Source organism: Nanorana parkeri, unplaced genomic scaffold, assembly GCF_000935625.1.
Source record: "Nanorana parkeri isolate BGI_ZX_2015 unplaced genomic scaffold, ASM93562v1 scaffold1019, whole genome shotgun sequence".
NCBI lineage: Eukaryota > Metazoa > Chordata > Amphibia > Anura > Dicroglossidae > Nanorana > Nanorana parkeri.
Window position 1 is genome coordinate 529,953 of NW_017307287.1, and position 22,389 is coordinate 552,341.

General features: G+C 38.6%; 1 protein-coding gene across 1 annotated transcript in view; it reads right to left on the reverse strand.

The window, feature by feature from the left end:
* CSMD3 (CUB and Sushi multiple domains 3) overlaps nt 1–22,389 on the reverse strand; it is a 576,345-nt gene that overhangs the window by 512,646 nt on the left and 41,310 nt on the right. Inside the window, exon 4 of the mRNA XM_018567203.1 lies at nt 15,643–15,720. Within this exon, the coding sequence (XP_018422705.1) occupies nt 15,643–15,720 (78 nt within the window). The remainder of the gene's footprint in view (nt 1–15,642; nt 15,721–22,389) is intronic.

Consider the following 22,389-nt stretch of genomic DNA (forward strand, 5'->3'; position numbering starts at 1 on the left):
GGGAGTGGGGGGGGGGGGTTGAAGGGGAGAGAAGAGAAGTGCGGGATATGGATAAGGATTGGGGGACGGGAGAGTGTTAATGTATGGAATATGTATGCTAAGATGTTTATATGTATGGTTGTGAAAATTAATAAAGAATTAATAAATTAGAATCAGAAGATAAGTTTCTGAGCAACGTTTAAGATGGCAAAATAAGAAAATGAGCCTTGCCTGGGCCATAAAGCACTGCCAGTGGAATACTGAACACAAAGAAGAAGGTCTTATGGACCGATTAATTAAAATTTGAGATCTTCGGTTCATCACTCAGGGTTTTTGTACACTAGGTGAAAGGATAGTTCCTCGGTGTGTGACATAAATTGTCAAGCATAGAGGAGGAAGCGGGTTCTTTTGCTGTATCCAGAGTTGTTGATTTTCACAGAGTGAGTGGTACCTGGAACCAAAACTACTACCACAGAATTTTGCACCGCCATGCAATGCCCTTTGGTGTATGCCTAGTTGGTCAGGGGTTCATTCTACAGCAAGATAATGACCCAAAACATACCTCCTAGGCTAAGTCAGAACTACCTTAGAAGAAAAGAGCAAGACGGTAGGCTTCGAACCATGGAATGGCCAGCAGTCTTCAGACCTAAACTCCATCGAGCTGGTTTGGAATGAACTAGAGAGAGGGGTGAAAGCAAAGCAACCTACAAGTGCAACAGATTTGTGGGAACTTCTGCAACAGTATTGGGAATAACTTTCCAAACAATATTTGATTTCCGTTGTAAAAAGAATGCCACGAATGTGTTTGGCTGTTCTATCTGCAAAACGTGGTTACTTCGATGAGTAAAAAGGAAGCTATTCCATGATTTCTTTTGGTTTCCAATTGTTTATTTGTTCTATGCTTTATTTTCACAGTACATTGAGACATTAATCTGGGTAAATTTCAAAAAAACTGGAACAATGGGGGTGTTCTAAAACCAGTAGTATATAGAAACTTACAATGTATTTCATATATCTCTCTTTTTCTAGAAGGGCGATTCAATTTCGAAAGCTATCATAGTATTAAAATTACAGCCATGCTAAAAATTGAGTATTTTTTATTTATTTGTTGGACTAATTTTAAAAGGTTTGATTTCTTCACAGTTAGAAATAGTTAAAGTTGGCAGGTACACAGAGAAAATAAATGAACATTGCCAAATGTTATCCCATGACAATTGTGATGCACCTCATATTATAAAGGGTAACCTAGAGACATCTGTTGAAGAAAATGGCTGTTAAACAAGATATAACTTTTTAGCTTTTTTTCCTATTGTTATTCTTCCCCCAAGATAATAGCAGTAGCTGAGGTAGAGCAAGGTAGAGCAATCAGGTGCCTGGGTCCTTGACCCAGGCACCTGATGCTCCTATTACGCCAAGAGCTTTAATACCTATGTAAATCTTAAACTTTTCTGATTTGGATAGAGTATGGAAGAGTTTTTATAACTCTCTGTGGCCCCTCTGTGGAGAGTCACCCTCTGCTATTGGTCTATTGGACTATTGTTCCTGCTGTCCATTGTCTTTTGTACAGCAAATGTTGGGTGATCAAAAAATATTAAGTTGTCACAAGAACAAGAGGTGAAGTGAAATCTATTAGTATGGAAACCTGTTTATGTGACAACTGTCTAAGAGACAGTATTTATATTATGTACTGCTGTTTGTCTGTGGGTGGAAGATAGGTCCCGTCAGGACACAGAAAAAAATGACAGGGGTCTTAAATGTTTTGGCTTTACAAACACTAAATGTGAGTTTAACTTCCTATTTTTAATCTCTTAAGTGCATGCTTCATTTATTCCAATTAATAAACCCCTGGGGGCCAGTGACATCAGAACAGATGCATTCCAGAGAAAAGTATGAGGCTCTTCATCTCACACCATAGCCTTAGCTGTCAGGACTGTGTTCAGGTAAAGAGGAAATCATCCACCTGGATTCACAAACAATAGTAAACTCAATGGGACAAGTCTTCCCCCAATTCTAAAAATAGATGTTTGCTAGATATTTAAGATTTAGTCTGAATTAATTATTTAGTGTTTAATAGCATCTCTATTAAAGAAAAGTAAGTTTTCACATATCATATAAAAATATGATTTATTATCATGAAAATCCATAAATAAAATACTTAGAATATATATGGGACCTCTCTGCAATTAGCTAATAATTTACATGGCAGAGCCAGAGACTAAATTAAAAAATATATAAAATGATTAGCATTTTGTTCTGCCTTGGGACAAATTTAGAAGTGAAATATATATGTACTATGTAAAATGAAATGACAGGCTAAACATTTGCAAAGTGCATATTAGTCATGTTTTCCTTCTAAATTCGACAGCCAGCTAGGGATTCTCTATTTCCCCACAGAGATCTAGTAATCGACATCATAAGCTATTTAGACATTGCATGTAATTATACATTTTTGTACCTTGTGCCACTTGCTTTTTTCTAAATGGAGCTTTCCCACTTGACAAATTCAGATAAAACATATGTGACATGAAATGAATCAACTGTGGTGGGGTACTGGAAAGTAAACAATCATAGTTGCCCACTAGAATGTTTTGAACTTCTAATTCATGTCTACCAATGCTTAATTACTGAAAAGAAATTGAAGGGGTGCTGATTGCAAAAACACATTCAGGACCCAAGTAATGGGGAGAGCATTCCAACTGCATTGCAAGCTCTCTTATGGTGGAGGTTATCACCTGTATAAATAGGTCAAAGGCAAAGTGTGATACACATATTGTATGCAAAGATGTAAAGATTGGGTCACACTTTGTTGCTGCCTTACACCGCAAAGGAAATGCAAAGCCACCCTACCAAATTCTTACATTCAACATGGCTCTCTCATACTTTGTATATGGTGGCTGGATTGAGTTCCAATACCTCCTTTAAAGCAGAACTAAACTATATATCTGCTCCAGTAGTGTAATGTTTTCTCTTAGCTTCTTTGTGTCCTTGGCCCTCCTAATTAGATGGCCTTGGATAGCGTAACTCCCACACAAGAGCATAGGCAGTAATTCATTAAGGCACTCAGCTGATGCTGGGAATGTACACTAAGCTCCACATATGCAGCTTGATGTACACAGTAAAGAAGATTGCAAGCAGAAGGGTAAAAAACCTTTATTGCAGAAGAGACATGAGGGGCTATTGCATTTGTATAGCTTATTCATCTAGTGAAATTACAGTTACATGCAAGTACATACAGGTTAACTGGCCGGTGTGAGAATGGGGCAATAAATAATGTGCTTAGTGTAAATTCCCTTCTAGCAGAATGTTGTTCAGTTGGTATACTCATAAAGAACAGCTTAATCTAGTAGCCATAATGTGGTATTTTCCTGATTCACCTTTTTCTTAATGAATAAACCTATTAAAGAACATTTGACTAGAAGAAAAAAATGACAATAAAAACATTTGTTTTTTCCCATTCTCACAGCAGCTGGTTAACATGCACATAATGAACTTGCCTGCAGTTTCAATGGATGAATAAAATATGCAACTTTTATATAAATAGACCCCATAGTATGTCACTTATGTGAATAAAGAAAAACCGTCCTTGCTTGCATTTTTACATTTCAGTTTTAACTTTAAACACCTATGTAAAAAAGACCTTTGTTTCACAATTGCATTGAAAGCCAGAATCTATTATTATGTTTAGGGCCAAATCAAGGCCAACGAATGCTCTAAACACACCCCAACAATGATGTCCACTCTACCTTTTCATTGCTTAACTGGTAAGACATTAAGGAGCATGGTTATAAAGCAGTGAATTTGACATTCACAGCTTAGTCTTTCTGGTGCATAAGTTTTAAAATAACAATAAATTATTCACTGGCAGTACATTTTTGGTAAATGTCACATATACTGCTTTATAAATATGCCTCTCAGACCCAATAAGAGCTAAAGGGAAAATAAGAGATTGATAATACAATTTCCATCCATCAGGACAGATTCTGCAACTTTATAAAATATACACTTTTAATGGAAATGTCCTAAAAACTATTTTGAATCACTCTTAAAGATTGTAAGTAGTCTTAAAATCTGATATTATATCAAATTAAACTTTGAAACTTTAGTCACTAATAGTGATGTTCAAATACCAAGTACGTATTTGATGCAAGTACAAATACATGTACAGATACTTTTCCGGCTCCAAGACTAGAGAAAAATTCAAAAGTTAGGAGGCAGCTGTCATTTTTAGGGAGCACACAGAGCTCCTGGGATTTGTGCATCACTATTTTAATGTATGATTTTTTTAAAATAAATAAATATAAATAAATACCATACCATTTTTTCAAGTGCAAGTACTGATTCTTGTCCAAGTACTCAAAGGTACAAGTACTGATACATTTTGTTTATTGCAACCCTGGTAGTTCTCATGAAAATGCCAAGTATCCGCACTGGTATCTGAACTGGCATCTGGGCATCTCTAGTCAAAAATCATGCTGCCAAAGGAAAACTATCGAATAATGCAGATCGATGTCAAAATGACAAAAAAAGTTTAGGTTGAGAGTGGTAGTGAAATAGTTAAAGTGTATACAATGTAAAGTGTAGCTACATTGGCAAAATGCCTACTTTATATTTTGTAGATGATTCCATTCACTTAGCAGTATTTTTTAAAAGTTATTCTTACTTTTTTTTGTTTGTTGTTCACTTGCTGAAAAATCTTACTTAGTTTTCATCTTCTATATGATGTTAAGGAGGTGGCTGTGGTGTTATGTTTACCATAATTAACCCTGTCTGTACTGTGCTGGCAGATCTTCATTATCAGTAATAAACTAGATGTGCACGCTGTCAGTCATAAGAAAGGGTTAAAAATCTTAAGGTCTGGGTGGTACATTGTATGGTAATGGACCTTTAAACAACTTTCAGTCTGTCTCCATTTTGCACATTGCAAGCTATTCTAAACAATATAAGATGCCTATAGAGTTTTATCTATAAACCCACTCCAAACTAGAAAGATAGGTAATTTTTTTTTAGGTATGCTTTGTGAATGGGGACACATAACAAACATCCAGTAGGGGTTTTACAAATTTTACAGCAAAGGTGTAGAGGGCATGATATCTAATGGAAACACTCTATGGTCCCCCCACCTGCCCAAATCATTTTAATTTTCTTAATAGCTTAATCAGGTGCTTACAATGTTTGTTAGGACTATCTGTAACTCTCAGATTCTCCTTTTTTCTGAATAAAATTTAATTTGGACTTTTTAATGTTCTGCTTTCCCTCTTGAACACTCAGCAATAAAAACATGATAGGGGTTCTAGTCCTTCTTTTTTCTATCCAAAGTGAAATAGAAAAGGATTGCCTATACATACACTGTATCAATTACAGCAATGACAGCTAGCAATGACAGCTAGCTCCGCCCAATAGTTTTCTATTGGCCGGCTGTTCTGCTGCCATCAAAAAAAAGAAAACAAAAATTCTCCCCGGCGCTCCGGGAGTTTCCCGCTCCTGGCCGCCCAGGCGAGAAACACTGCTTTTTCTTTTTTTTTAACTTTATTCTGACACGGAGGCAATTGAAATAGCCAATAGGAATCTAGCAATGCATTCCTATGGACAACATTTTTTTTTCTATTCTGACACGGCTCCGTGTCAGAATAAAGAAAAAACAGAAGAAGCAGTGTTCCTCTCCTTGGCGGCCTGGGAGCGGGAGACTCCCGGAGTGCCCGGGAGAGTTTGCTGTCTGGAGATCTGTGTCCCTGGTTAGCTGGTAACCAGGGACGCTGATCTCTGTGCAAGTGACCGGAGCCAGCCGTAAGATAACGGCTGGCTTCGCCCAGCTGTCAGAAGCAGGCTGTCGGCCGGCCAATGGCCGGCCACTCGGCCAGCTTCGGCTTTCAGCGCGGCTCAGCCGCATATGCCTTCGGCTCGACTGAGCCGCTCGGCTAAGTTCGGGAGCTGTACAGGCTATTGTGAATAGCCCGTACAGCAGCCCTTCGGTTCTACTGAACCGAAGAGGTCCTGGGGCCGAAGCTAGCCGAAGGATCAGCCGAAGCTATGGCTAGATCCTTTGGCTGCTTCGTGAATAGACCCCTTTGTGCATGAGAGTTTGACCTCTGCTCTCACAGTGGTAGTGGCATGGTGTTCATTTATCTGACAAGCCCCCTGCACACTGTTCCAATCAACATCATTTCTCAGGGAGCATTTAGGATTGTGTGGCTGTTTTGTTGTGTATGAGAGCTGTAGTCTGGTCTCTCCAAAGTGCTGCCCGCACAGGGTATTTAAGCCCTTGCTGCAGCACATAGCAACTAAGCAAACCTAAATGAGCAGCATATTTATTACAGTACTTTCAGGCTGACTGCATTACGATCATAAATACAAAGTGTTCAACTGGACCTTAACACACATTAAAAAGATTAATAAACATTTTAGCTTAGACATTATTATCAATAATACTATCAGGGTTATTCACAAAAGGGTGAAGAGTTTGGAGAAGGCAGGAGAAGTGAACAATCTAGGACAACGTAGCTGAACTGGGAAGTGAGCTGTATTTGAGAAGTTTTCCAACAGCAGTACCAAACTTCCTCTAGTCCTTACTTCCAAAAAATGTAGGTGCATACATTCTCAAAACAGTGCTATTTATCATAAGTAACTTCCCAATCTAATTACTACTTTATACCTCTCAAAATATCTGCATCAAAGCTTTTAGAGTGTTTCATTTTCATAATGCAGTTGCTCAATTTCCTAAAGCCATGTACTTTTTAGAGAAATTACTATTAGGTAATTCTGCTACTCTTAGTGCAACGTAATATTTTTAGATAATATAATAACTTAGTGTCAATGTTTTTTATTCAAGTAACACGTCTTTAAGATCAATTTTCCAGCATAAATCAAGCTATTACAAAATGTTTCAAAATAATTAGTTGTCCTTACATTATTGGGTTTATTAAGATCTCTGTAATATAAATTGTTAAAAATGGGCCAATCAAACTGACTACCAAAATAATAATCTATTTTTAGCCTGTCCATTACACATACATGGTTTAAAATAGTTGCCCAACGTTAATGAAAAAGAGGACCATAAAACTGCAAGGCTTTTATAAGAATTGTAAGAGGTTTACAAACTAAGCTAAGGACATATACAATCAATAGTGTTTTCAAATATTTACAAATATATGTGCCTTGATTCTGAGCCCTCTGAACAGAAACACAAAAAAATGTATTATGTAGTCTCACTGTTAAGGTGGACCTGAACTCAAAAAAGTAGATTTGCTATAATAAAGGAAACATTTAGAAATGTTAATTTAGCCTAAGCAGTATCCCCCCAAAAATCCATATTTTGTCCTAAATAGCAGTACACTTTCTGGTATGTGAGGATGCCTAGGGGCTCATGTTCCAACAGCCTCATAGTTTTATATATGCAGTGTGATATCTGAGGCACTACTGCTTCTGACTGTTACTATCAGTCAATTTTGTGAGTGATTTGCTGATTTAACTAATGTGCTGCTCACTGCAGGATCTAACATGGGGAAGCAAAACCCTCTGCTTTACCAAAACAACTGCCTCCACAGAGAGACACAGTGCAGAACAAAGCAAGATAAGTAATTGAGGAAAAGATCAGCTTTAGGGAGATCATAGGCAGCACTGTTGAGTAGTCCTTTAGCCTGCTGCCTGTTTTTTTGGCCACAGCTTACAGAGTTAATTTCTTCTCTAAAAATCAAGGGTTAAAGTGTATGTCAAGCTTGATCGTTTTTAGTTTTGTTTTGGAGAGCATAGAGAAGAGGGTTAGAACACTTGTCCCAATTTTTACTACTATCAAGGAATCAGTTAGAGAGATTGCCCATCACAGTTTGACTATTTTTGGTTAGGGGGATGCACTGGGGTCCCAGCGTGCATTTTTGGTTGCTGGGCCCCTAGTGCGTCCCTGCACCTTATCAGGAGGAGTAGGCTACCTCCAGATACACCTGCATGCAATCTATCGACTTCATTAATATGCTCACACTTGGGGACTCAGATACATAGAGTTAGGACCACACTTTGCGGAGGTGCCTTGGCGCGGCAGTGTGGCTTCTACATATTTTTGGCCAAAAGTTTGTGCAACTAAAACCTCTGATTTTAACGCATACTGTTGACAGGGCTACTTGTTTGGTTGCAGGCTGGCTGGCAGGTTGGGGCTGGGGAATTTTTGTGTTTTGTAAGATTGCCCATCACACCCTGTCCTAGTGACAACGTTTGCACCAAACAGAAAATTGGGGTAAATCTTTGGCAGCATACACAGAGATCTTTTTCTTAGTAGAATAGGGGAAGCCTAGAACCCTTATTAGCTTTTTACCTGTCTGTGTCCCTGTTGCAAATTTGCACTCACTTCTGGTCTGGTAAAATCGTTGTTACCTAGAAAGAGTGGAAGGGAAAACTAATCTAAAGGAGCCATGGATAGCAGTAAAACCTGAGGGTGGTTCTATGTCTTCCCAACTCTATCAAAAACCAAAGAAAAAATGCTTTGGCTGGACAAATACTTTACATTCAACCATACTAATGTAACAGTTAATACAGAGGTGAGAATCGAGTTCTAGATTTTAAATGGAGGAATACCATTTGAACAACTTGAATACATGAAAAAAAGAGGGGGATATAATGATCAGGAAGTAACACTAATACTGTTGAAATATGTGATGAAATATGGAAACAAACAATTCATCAACACTTTGCACAAATTCACCCAAAACATGTTCATAATTTTAAGTGTAGCTTTAACTCTTGAACTTTTCAAAGTGACAGAAATACACATAGACAGATAGATAATTGTACTAATAACCTCCATTGTATCCACTTCACCACTTTTCACCTTCCAGTTTCACCACTTCTTCTCTGTTATAGCAGTTGCACAGTTCATCTAAATAGGACTGTGCAGTCCAGCAGGCAGTAGAGTGCAACATAACAGAACTGGTCAGTCATATCCCATTTCTGTCTATGAAGTACAAATATACCTGAGCATGCCTGAGGGGTATAAATCTGACTCATCTCTGTCAGCACATGCCACTGTCATAGTCACAACTGTGACTATTACATAATAATTTTGCAATTAAAGACTGGAACAGCTTTATCACCAAAGCATGTACCTCAAGGTTTGTCCCTTTTTTAGCTTAGACATTATTATCAATAATACTATCAGGGTTATTCACAAAAGGGTGAAGAGTTTGAAGTAGGCAGGAGAAGTGAACAATCTAGGACAACATAGCTGAACTGGAAAGTGAGCTGAATTGGGGGATTTTTCCAAATCATCAATTTTGGCCCAGATTTTTCACTTCTTCTGTCTTCTCCAAACCATTCACCCTTCAGTGAATAGACCTGTATGTATTAATTTGCTACATGTTAATGGATACTGTATTGGTTCCCAAAACATCAAGCAGAAAACATCCCCCAGCAAGCAGGAAATCTCATTCAGAACCTCTTTCATTAGAACTAGTGGAATAAACCTTCATTAAAATGTCTTTGCTTTTGTAGACAATTCAGAGACTATATGTGCAGAATAAAAGGGCATTTAAAGCAGCTTTTAGACTTCAGGTTTCCGGCGCCCACCGCAGCGGCTGCACATGTAACGGGCTTCGGCTCCAAGGGACTAAAATCAGCATACAAAACCACAAACCAAGTGGAAAAAGCACAGGTTACCTGCTCCCTTACAGCCAGTGACATCCTGCATGAACAGGTTTGTGGCCAGAAGCCAAACTCGCTCTTGCGCGGGGACCCGGGCAGACGAGAAGGCCGCATCCCTGGATCGTGGCGCATCTGAGGTACTGCTAACGCGGGCACCCACCTCGATGGAGCCGATTGGGATCGGAGGAGGAAATAACAACAGATCCTGCATCCATAGCAAAGGCAGTGGCGAGGTTACTCAAACCGACGATACAAGAGGCGGTGGACTCGGCCGTTTTCCAGGGTATTCGCTCATTACGCCATGACATACTGGCACAATCGCAACGCATAGGTGATCCGAATAGCTTTGCTAGAGGATGAATTGGCACAGGCCCATACGCACATAAGAGAGGGCGCCAAGAAGCAGACTGTGATGATGGAGAGACTAGATGACCTGGAGAACAGATCCAGGCGTAACAACCTGAGAATGGTAGGCCTGCCTGAGTCTTATCAAGCCGAGGCGTTGCCTACCCTGTGCTCCCAACCTATCCCCGCTCTTTAATAACCCATGTTTTGAGTGACTACCTTATGACCAGTAATCTCTTTACCTCAATCATCGGGTAGCACTCACCCATCTTGTTAATGGTTTGTGTACAATTATTTACCATCTGAATGACAGTCCTGTGTAGAGCAAAATGTGGGATATGTGCAGGTGGGAAAAAAGGAAGTAACTTCTTGTAGTATGCACGTATTTGAATTACAGCAAGCTGTCTATGCTTATTTTAGTTGTTCATTGCTTATTGATTATTTGTTTACTATGTTTCTTAGACTCCAACCAACGAATCGGCTTCGCCTCACCGTGGTCATTAGACACCCTGTCCTCTTCCGGTAGCCTCACCACCCCTCTGCCAAGGAAGTCTGCATCGGACAAGGTGATCTTGGGTATTGTAACAATGATTTGGTATTACACCTATTGTTCAGCCACCTGTTTAGGGAACTTAGATGACTACCTTACTCCAATTTAAAGTGATTTCCTGCAATGTGAAGTGCCTTCAATCTCCCCAAAAGCGATCCAAGGTGCTGCGCCATTTGGCTAAATTGAAGATAGACATTGCATTACTGCAGGAGACGCACCTCTCCGACTGAGACATACCACGCCTTCGGAAATTCTCGGTGGGAGAGTTGTTTGGATCTCCCGCTGTGGGGAAGAAGGTGGGAATGGCCATACTCTTTAGAAAAACATTACCTCTCCACATAATCAATTCATCCCACGACACGGAGGGTCACCAAACTCGAGTACATTTCAGAATATATGACACTGACTATGTAATTTACAATATATATGCACCAAATTCACCCCCACAGGCTTTTTTCCAGGAACTCACTGCAGATATTGCCCAAGAAGGATGTGTTAACGTTATAGTTGGGGGAGATATGAATTATGTGGTCTCTAAAGTAGAGGACAGACGGTCGGCAAAGAGTATGGGAATTTCGAAACCTTCAGATTTCCCTACTGCTTTGGCGCACCTAAACATGCTGTCCCTGAAGGATGCATGGCGAATACATAACCCAGAGGGGAGGGAATACACCCACTGCTCACATGTACATGCTTTCCTATCCCGTATAGACAATTTGTTTTGCTCCCCGGCCCTACTCTCTAAAGTGACCAAACCTACCATACACGATATGGTCATTTCCGACCACGCTCCCATTGCAATAACAATTCAGTCTACGCTGCCTGGGGGGATGCCAGGATTTGTAGATTCCCCTCCCACCTGCTGAAGGACACGTCCTTCCAAAACTTCATAAGCACAAGTTGGAGAGAATATGCGGATTGCATCGGGGGCTCTGTCGCTTCTGCTGTCACATTCTGGGAAGCCAGTAAAGCCTTTTTGAGGGGATAATTATGCCACAGAAGTCCACAGAAAATCTAAGGCAGTAACTATAGAATTTTACAGGGCCAGTGGAGTACTGAGACAGGCCTACTCTGCATTTCGAGATCGCCCCTCTCCTCTTTTGCAGGACAAGTGGATCCGGGCAAAGGGGGAATACGAGACCAGACTGGACAATTAGGAGATATATTCCAAATCCATGTGGGATTTACAATTCCATAGGTATGGAAACAAGTACAGCAAGATGTTGGCCAATTTAGCGAGAGGAAATATACCTATTTCCCAAATGCACTCCCTAGTGGACACCAGTAATAGGAAGCTCACACATCCACAAATCATTAACACATTATTGGGGGAATACTATAATTCTCTCTACAACTTCTGTCACCAGAGGCACAACTATACCTAGACTCAATCACTCTCCCTAAAACATCTGAATCACAATTGGATATCATGAACACCATGATCACCCAGGAAAAAATTGCCTCCACTATCTCTCACATAGCGGGGGGTAAATTACCAGGACCAGACGGGTACACAGCGGAATTCTTAAAATTCTTAAAGCCAGACCTTCTCCCGACCTTGGGCAAGTTATACTCCCAATTATGGACAGATAGCAGATACTTACCTACAGGGAATGAGGCATATATCAAAGTCTTACCGAAATCCAGAAAAGATCTGACACAACCGGGGTCATATAGACCTATATCGCTAATCAACCTAGATGTGAAGATCTTGTCCAAGATCTTGGCAGACTGCCTCGCAGGAATAATGCCAGGTATTATACATCCTAACCAATTCAGTTTCACCAAGGGGAGAGTAGCTGGGATTGTGGGAACTGAGTTGCCATGTCAACATTGGTTATGTCTCTTTAGTTACTGGGAAGCAGACCTGCCCGTGCCCAGGACCAAGTGGCTGTGGCTACAAATGTGTCTCTTAATGGCTAGGCGGGTACTGATGAAGTCCTGGCTACCCCCTGATCCTCCTCACTTTCACCAATTACTGGAAACCTTGAAAAAAATATGTGGCAGGAGAGACTGAAGGCTATCCTGGACGGAGATAAAGCAACAACAAGATTCTTTGACCGATGGAGCCCTTTTATATTGACTCAATATAGGGCTACTTTGATTCACAAAATAGTTCTCCCCTTTAGGTATTCAGTGTGGTATCTGGAGGGGGAACTGCAGGGTTCCCTAGGACGTCTAGCCACCACCACGGGAACCACAGTTTCTCCTCCAACCGATGGTTGCCAGAGTGTCAGGGATCAACAGGGGGGCAACTCCAGCATACCCCGTGTACTTGTGTAAACACGGCCTATAGTAGTACTGTTATCATGAACATGTATGATGGTTACATTTCCCGATGGAATGGAGAGTATGAGGGGGGAGGGCTACCAGAAAGACACGCAGGAAAAATATGGAGAGGCAGAGAGTGGGAAGTCGGTGAGTCTTGACTGAACTGGTTCCAGTCTTATGTTATATTATGTTATTATATGTTCTGTTTTGTTTTAATAATAACTTTTGATTGGACACAACTGGTCATGACCAGGTTGGAGACACTGACCGGATGGCGAAAGCTATCTAGAGCAAAGCATTAAACAGGGGACAACATACTCCAAGAGCACTTAACAGGAGGGTATACGAAGACACTCAGCCACCAAGATAGAAAAGCTCACAGACATACTATAGAACAGCACACAGACAAAGTGACCCCCAAACTTGAGGTCTCCCACAGAGTCGTGATCAGGAAAAGAGCTTTAGATAGCAATGTTCAAGATGTTTTGGATAATTATATGCACATAAAGGGAAAAAATTTAATTTGAAAAAATGTTGATGCAACCATACAATGCATAATATTGTAACCTGACAATATTCAACACAATAAAAAACACAACACAATAAAAAATATTTTGAGAAAAAAAAAGCAGCTTTTACTTCTCTTTTTCTGTGCCCCCTCTAAATTTAGCATGAATTCAGTGAAACAAATGGAATGTTGTGAGAATGATTTTTCGAATGATAAACAGATATGATTATAAAATATTTTTAAGATATGTAGGCTGCTAAAAAGATTAGCTCTTTTGAGATCACAAGAATCTGATTGAAGATAGTTACCCCCTAGGGGATGCCCATTCTGAGGTTCTCAACTAGGGGGTGATCTACTGCACTGAAGTGAGGCAAAGTGAAATTTGCTTTAAACATCCAATTATGCCCATAAGAAATTTATATATACACTATATGGCCAAAAATATATATTTCTAGTTAAAGGTACTTGTACAGTGTATGTAAAGCCAAAATGTCTTTTTGATCTCTGGATAGAGTAGGGAAGGGTTAAAACCCATATCAGGTTATTGTATGCTGTACTGCTAAGGAGAATTTCCCTTCGCAGTCTTGAAGACACAACAGGAAATGAGAGGAAATGTCCCCAGTGAGAAGTGAGAAAAATTGCCATCTTAGTTGTTACCAGAACATTTTCCTTTTGGATGATTTATCCTTACACCTTGCTCTGGTACATATTCTACATTTTTGGATTACCTATTACTTTCTAGTTCAGTTCCGTTTAGCTCCAGAAGTCGGCCGAAGGCATATGCTTCGGCTCGACTGACCCGAGGTGAAAGCCGAAGCTGGCCGAACGGCCAATGACTGCTGGCTCCGGCCACTTGCACAGACTGATCAGCGTCCCTGGTTACCAGGTAACCAGGGACGCTGAGCTCCAGATAGTCCAACTCTCCTGGATGCTCCGGGAGTCTCCCGCTATTAGATAGCTGCTCCCGGCCGCCTGGGAGAGAAACACTTTCTCCAGGAAAGTTTTACTCTGCTCAATCAAGCAGAGTAAACCTTTCCCTGCTCTGTTGTCTTTTTTTTCTGACATCGGAGCCGTTGGCTGCCGTCAGAATAAAAAAGAAAAACACCATAGGAATGCATAGCTACATTCCGATTGGCTATTTCAATTTGCAATAGCCAATAGCAAACTAGCTATTGCACCCACCCACTGCTGATGTCAATCAGCAGAGGGGACCTGAAGTTCTCCATCAGGGGATCCCCTCTAGTGATTGACAGCAGCAGAGGGCGGGTGCAATAGCTAGTTTGCTATTGGCTATTGCAAAGTGAAATAGCCAATAGGAATGTAGATTTGCATTCCTATGATGTTTTTTTTTTATTCTGACGGCAGCAGAACTGCCCGGCCAATAGAAAATAGTTGGGTGTAGCTAGTTGTCACTCCTTGCTCCGCCCAATCGTTTTCTATATTATTTTTCTACTTTTTAAACTATTTTTCTATTCTGCTCGGTACAACAGAGGTACCGAGCAAAATAGCCGATCCGAATGCCGCTCGGCGGCATTCGGCTATTCACTCACTGCTGTTCAGCATCTATGAGAATAGACTGAACAGCAGCGAGTAGCCAGCCGAAGATTCGGCTTAGCAGATCCAGATGTTGGATCGGCTGAGTCGAACTTCTTCTGCACTTCGGGTCGGCTGAACATGCATTGGAAGTTTGAAAAAATAAATTGTTTTAAATGGTGCCAGTTTACAGTAATGTAATACATTGCTGTGAACTGGCAAAAAAATCCAACATGCTGCATTTTATAACAGCATATTCAATGCAAGTAAAAATGCACCACAGCATGGTGTAAGGCAGCACCACAGGCTACAAAATGTTTGTCAAATAATGTCAGCATGTACATGATATGCATAATTTTTTTAACCACCCTCCTTTCCTCCTAGACCCTTAGCTGTCCCATTCTGAGTTATTGCAGACATTTAGGAAACTGTAGGATCTGCAAGTCAGCAAAAAAAGTCTTCTGGTTTTATATGTCACAGTACAGGTTTAATAATTGCATATAAAAAGACGTTCAATGTCTTATGATATTATGAAATCAATGCTGGCGTCAACAATTTAATTTGAACCAATTATTTTCATAAAAATAGATATATAACAATAATTTAGGTCATCTTATAATGTGAAATTTGATGCCTTTTAATATCCACAAAATGTATGTCAAAGGGAACACTGATACCATTAATAGATACAATCTTACATGTTTCATATAGCTTTGAAATTTACATAAAAATATACAGTCACCTTATGCTGTTTTATCTCAATTTCCAAAAACAAATACAGACACAAGAGGTCAATGTTGCACCAAAAGAGGAACAAAATGGTTACACTCACAGATAGAAAACTTGCTGCTGAGGTCTTTGCCTGGAAACAATTTAAATCCTCTAGATTTAAAATCTATGGACTTTTTCACTAATTAGGAAAACAAAAAAAGAAAATGAATAAGGTAAAACAATCTAGTTTAAAATCAACGTGTTGGTTATATCAATACATATTTTTGTCCTTTATTAACTATTAAAATAGACTTTAAAGACTAAATCTACGTGAACGGATAGGACTTATAAATATTTGCATCACAACATTGTGTGGTAGACTCCAAAATGCCTCAGGCCTAGTTTCAGCTGACTCTTACTATTTCAGGGGCTTGATCTATTTTGATCTTTCATGTGGGCTGTCAATCAAACAATTTTTGATGTGCAGTAGTTTTATTTCATGAAAAGAAACACATATCAAGACACCTCCTACAAATGTTCTGACCTGTTTGACAGTGTGCAAAAAGTATATTATGCAGTTAAATAACTGAAGCAGCAATTCTATCTATCTATCTATCTATCTATCTATCTATCTATCTATCTATCTATCTATCTATCTATCCTATCACCCATATCGTTACTCTATTTTTTAATTCAAGTACAAAATATACATTCCTTATATTACTGAGAAGATTAGGGGTTTTTAAAGCTGATCCCATAAACCAAGCATACACATGGAAAATGACAGATTTTTGATGCCAGCAGATACTATTTATGAGAAAAGTAAACATTTGGAAAGGTGAGCGTTGCTGTTCAAGGACCCCATTCATGCATGCTGTACTTTGAAGATCCACTAAAGAGCTTGGAAGGACAGAACAGAAGCAGAATGTGTGAAGGGTCAAATGCCTTACTGCATATTTCCTCTTTTGCAGCCATATTGGGATAACACCTATTTTATATTTGTTACCTGACTCTCATTCACATAGCATAACTTAACTTTTTTTAATTGCTACTTGCACAGTACATGTCCAATTTTAATGGAACTGTTGTTCTCTGTACTGCGTTTTGCTCTGGAATGGAAAGAGGGCTAGGCATGGAAACATAATGAACCCTGCCTCTACTGTTCGGGAATATTTTATTTTCACTTGTAACATTTGAACAATGTCTGTCCTAAGATAGGGTTAAAGATTTAGACACATTATATTTTAATGAGTGGAAGCTCAGATTGTACTTAGTCTTTCTATGTGGACAGACAGAGTGTCCTGTCAGTTTGATTATTGAGAGAGAAGCCTGCTATGCAGACACATCAAAAAGGTAAGAAATATTTTTTTAACCATTTTTAGGTATGCTGTTAGAATCGGAACACATAACAAACATATAGTGGGGCTTTCTTGAATTTGACTGCAAAGGTGGAAATACACTTTTTCACACAAGTCATATAAGACAGAAAGACTTAGGGGTTGATTTACTAGAGTCAAAAAGGATGTTCACTCAGCAACAAAATATTCCCGTAGCTTAGTGAATTTGATAAAAGTTCATTTTACAAAGAATACCCAATCACATGCAAGGAAAATAAAGTATTCTTGCTTGCACATAATTGGATGATGGAAGTCAGCAGTTTCACAGCGTTCACTAAGCCAAGGGAAAATCCCCTTGCAAAGTAAAAATCCCCTTGCAAAGTGAACAGCCTATTCACTGGCAATGTCTCAAGTTTATCTGTTGCTATGATTTCCCACATGTTTCTTGTCAATTTGTTGAATGAAGGTCAGACAGTCTTTTAAACTGGTCATGCCTGGGTTTCATATACTACAATCTGGCATGGTATAAAAACACTAATGTTGCTACATGTTATGCTATCTTTCAAGTAATTTTAAGATCACATTTAAAAGCTGCAATTTTTGAAAAGTTTGAATAGAAGAAACAAATAATAATAATAGTAATTATCAGTATGGGTGATTCAGAGCCAAACATAGTCCTACGTTTTTTTTTATGTTTTCTTTTCAGTTTTTCAAGATGGTTAATAAAATGTAGATGTGAAATATGACAATTAGAGCTGTGTAAAAAGATTAATGCTAAGCATAATGACAACAACTAGTCATTCTATAAAGTCTACTTGATTTATTTTAGTGAAAATCATTGTGCTTCACTTAACTCCAAAGTACTAATGCCATAATTTAAAGTACAAACAAAAAATGGAATATATTTGACTATAGAAGACCACAGGGAATTAAAAGCTTAAAGGGAAAACACATATACATTATTGAAAATGAAATTACTAAATGTAGATATTTTGCCAAAAGCTTTTAGCAGGTTACTTATGTATTAATTCATGCAGTGAAAATGTTGCACAAACTGTTTTAAATCTTGGAACAGTGTAAAACCATTTATATGCACACAACTATGACAAAAGATAATGTAATCCATTCAGCTGAATAAAAACACTTCTCCATCTGCATTTTGCCAGTATGCAGGCTGTACTGCATTTGAGGAATGAAATCAGGTTCAGCAATAAATATTGTATATGGCAAAGAGAAATCATTCAAGGCCACTTGTATAACATACCATGGTTCTGTTAGAGCAAACTTGTGAGGCATGAAGCAAAATCATGGTGTTACAAACTAAACTGAAACAATGTAAAATGCATGCTGCAATTGCAACTCAATTAATAGTAAAACATTGTTGCTTTGATGTTATCTATTCCCACTATTATGTTAAGAAAAACATTTTGGTAACCACAAGTTGCCCACTGATTTTTTCCCCCTCAAAGTCTGTTCTGAGTTCCTGCGGAGTTAAAAAAATCTGCCATTCTAAATAGGTAAATATATTCAGTTACTTTCTTTTACCTCTTGTACACCCCCTGTTGCATCCAATAATGCAAAACATGTTCCCTATTAAACAATAGAAAGGTGCATGTTGCCAGTATTTGAGTAAAGCTAAGAGTAGCATTCCCAACCCTCTTACTGCACAGGTAGGGGCAGGTAAAGGCATAGGAGACTTTTGACCCTTTGTATATGTAAATTAATGACCATGATCAGTAAAGGGTAAAATCCATTTCATAGGTGGATCCAAGGTCATATAGGAATTATAATAATTGTTTTAATATTCTCCTTAAATTAATTGTATAGTGTTTTGTATATAGTTTATTTATTTTGGTTAAGGTTACTTTTATGTCAGTTATGTATGTTTTCATTATTTGAATCAGTTAAACAATGAAATATAAGTTATGAATCTTTAATCATTAATTTTTCCAGCCAGTATGTAAAGCTCTAGGCTACTTTTCACACATTTATTGGACTAATCTTAACTTTTAAAAAAGAGGCCAAAAAAAGGCCTATATGTCTAGTCCAGTTTTACAGATGGACAGCTGAATGATTCAGAAGAGTGATTTCCCCTGCATGCTCTGTTCATATGTAGTCATATTGAGATTCAATCAGAAAAGGGCCATCTGGAAGTCTTTTCAGAAAACCTATAATGCTGTGGAACCCCAGTGTTGTGTGTGCATCCATTATTAAATATTCTATTTGTAAAATAATCTATTAAGTAGGTCTACTAAGTAATCTATTTGTAAAATACATGTTAAATAAACTGTAAAAAGGGCATAAAGCATCAGCATTGAAACCCATACATATAAAGAAGACCTGATATGTTACTGGCAAATGTATTTAATCTCGCCTTTAAATTATTGATCATTTAAATGTAACATTGCCACTCCTACTACAATGCAGCTCATGTCCTTACTGTAACTGGCTACACTAATGTTTATGTTGCACCTGCATGGGGATGGAGGATCATTAACAAAGAACATAATTCCCTTTGACTTCATATAAAAAGACTACCAGGAAAAAGAAGATCTTCATGTTATCTCTCACTCAAAAAGCAATGAATCAATCTAGCTCCTCTTTTTTTAGCTCCAGAAAATATCACAGTGAAAAATAGAATGGAAATTATGTTGGCAACAAAATGGGTTCCTGGATTTTAAATATGTTATATCTTTTTAAGCTTAATATGAAAAAAATACAACTGAAGTCAAAATAACAACCCTTCATCTTGACCGCCAATCACCTGTTGACCTAGTAAATAGTAAAAAATAAATAAAATTCCTAACCTGCAGAAAACACAGCTTACATTAAAACAGTATGACACAATCTCACCCAAAGAGGCTGAAGGAACTTTTCTTAAGCTAAGCTTGTCAGTAGCTCTGCCTTAACTCTAACCTTGCCATTCAGGTAAGATCACATGGCCATCTGCCTTGGCATTTGTAACTAATAGCTTTTCTTTTACAAAGAGTGGGTAAGGTGATTAGAATTGGAGGGGTTGGGTGTTAGCTTGACTATAGGTTTGCAATAACAACAAACACATTATTATTTTTGACATTCTAGTATGGTTTCTACATAGTGACATGTAATCATTTATTTTTCAAGCCATAAATTCCAATAAATAGCACAGATTTTTTTTTTAATTCTACGAAATGTTAACTGGTGATCTAGGCAAAATTGAGAAATGAATGGAAAATTGACACTGATAAGCAGATTAGAAAATTATATTCAGTGGATGTTCCAATTCAGCAAAGTGCTTAGGTGAAGGAGAGAAAAGACAAAAAGATCTAGCTTGCCAAAACTCTTACTCAGCAGAAAAACAAATGAATTAAAATGATTGCCCTTCTGCTTATTAAAAGAACACTGTCTGATAAATCTAACACAAGGTCAACTCAACGCTTAAATACATTTTTAATCAGTAATGCACCATGATTGTGATAATTGGCTGCCTCGTGTATTTTCTAAATCATTTGCTATACTGTATGTATATCTTTTCTTACCTCGTATATCAAGAACTATATCATGCACCACTTAAAATCAAAATGAACTACCAGAACTCTAATCAGAATTAAATATAACTAATTGTAGAGGCCCCTCACATGGTTCATTATGTATAAGAATTAATGCTGAACTCCAAGCAGATGTAAAATACACAAATAAATGCAGCTCTGTATTCATTAAAACCTTATTACATTTATTTTTTAAATGCAAGCAGTGCCTTATTTTTTAAATGAGCAGATATAATGCTGTTGTAGTCCCTGTATAGAATGAGAGAGGGAGAAGCAGCACAATGAGCCAATCAGTTCATGTGCTGGGAAGGAGCATGCTTATAGGAGGAAAGTGAAGATTTACAGAGAGATGAGCTCATCAGTTTGTTGCTTATCCTTTCACTGTCCAGTCACAGGTTGGGGGTGGGGGAGAGACGTATAAGTGTGACTGTGCTGCAACAGAGACAATACTGGTTTACTCCCCTGCTCTCCTACCCCACACAGCTACTGTGTGGCAGATGTGTGTAAATTACAGAGTGGTAGAATTACAAATCATTTGGCAAGTAAAACAGCTCCCATATACTATATGTATTTCATGTGTATTTAGCTGTTTGACTGGAGATCAACTTTAATCTTAAAATCTGCAATAGAATATGATGGTTTGATTATGACTAGGGATGAGGTTTATGTTCGGACTGATGTAGGATTCGGTGGGAATGTTGACTGTTCGGTGTTTGGCAAATGGGCAAAGTAAATGGGGCATTTGCCCACCAATCCAAGCTGAACCTGGCTGCAGCATAACGTTATTAATTTATCAGCGGTATGGCTGCTGCTGCTAAATGTGACAGCTTCGTGCTCATGTGACACATCCCCTTCCCCTATGTATGTGCAGTTCAGGAGATTCAAAACAAAGGAATGCAAACAAAGAGGTTGAGATGCTGGAGTATATCATTGAACAAATATGGCCATATATTGTCAATTACATCAGCCAGCTTCCCGTCCCTTTGTTTACAATCCAGCTGCCAGCCATGGGAGCTGTCATTTGCAGAGTGTGATGGGAGGGGATCATCTTGAAGGGTTGTTGCTTTTGTTTTGGTGGGTATTTGGGAGCAGCATTCAAAGTAAACGAGTATGGATCTACATAGCTGGATGACTTGACAGATGATGGATTTTCCCCATGGGACATTTTTTTTTACAATAAATAACTTCTCAAATGTGTGTTTATTACCATTGTAATTCTTTGTGGATGAGGAAATGATTTATTCTTTCAGATTCTGATAAGGACCCCAACATACCCCCAACCCTCTTGGTGACTAGATGTAGGTAAGAGGCCCTTGTCCCTATCAAAATAGGGACAATTTGCCTTGCCAATAATTCATAATACCCCCTGGTTTGCGCCCCATGTTGAGGACATGTGGCCTGGATCAAAAGGAACACACATTCATGCTGCTTCCTCCTTTTCCTGGCCAGCCAGACTGCATGCCTGCATTAGGATCTGGTTTATAGGGATCACCATGTTTTTGGGCACATTGTAAAATGTCATGGGACCTGCCAAGAATCTATACCAGATCTTCACATGGGCCTGGTTTAGATTTGTGGGGGACCCTTTGTTGTTTTAAAAAAAGCCAGCAGCAAAATGTAATGTACCACCAATTGTTTGTTTGTATAAATCCTATAGGTGCATAATTTTACAGGCAGGTTTAGGGCATCTCCAAGCACGTTATTTATTTTACATTTTTAGTGTTTCACTTTAAGCATTGGTACATTTCCGCCAGGGCAGTACTCAGCTCCCAATGTCTCTCATTTGACAATTCCTTGTCTATTATACTTGAAAATGGCTAGAATTCATCTCAAAGATTTAGCTCCTATTGACTTCAGTGGGGTTCAGAGAATAGTATTTGAACTTTAGCCCACATCGGCAAACCTCCAAGTACATCCCTAAATATGATAAAATAGAAGTATGAAGTAGAGAGTATTTGTTTTATTTGTAATAAATATATATATATATTTTTTACTTTACTGCTG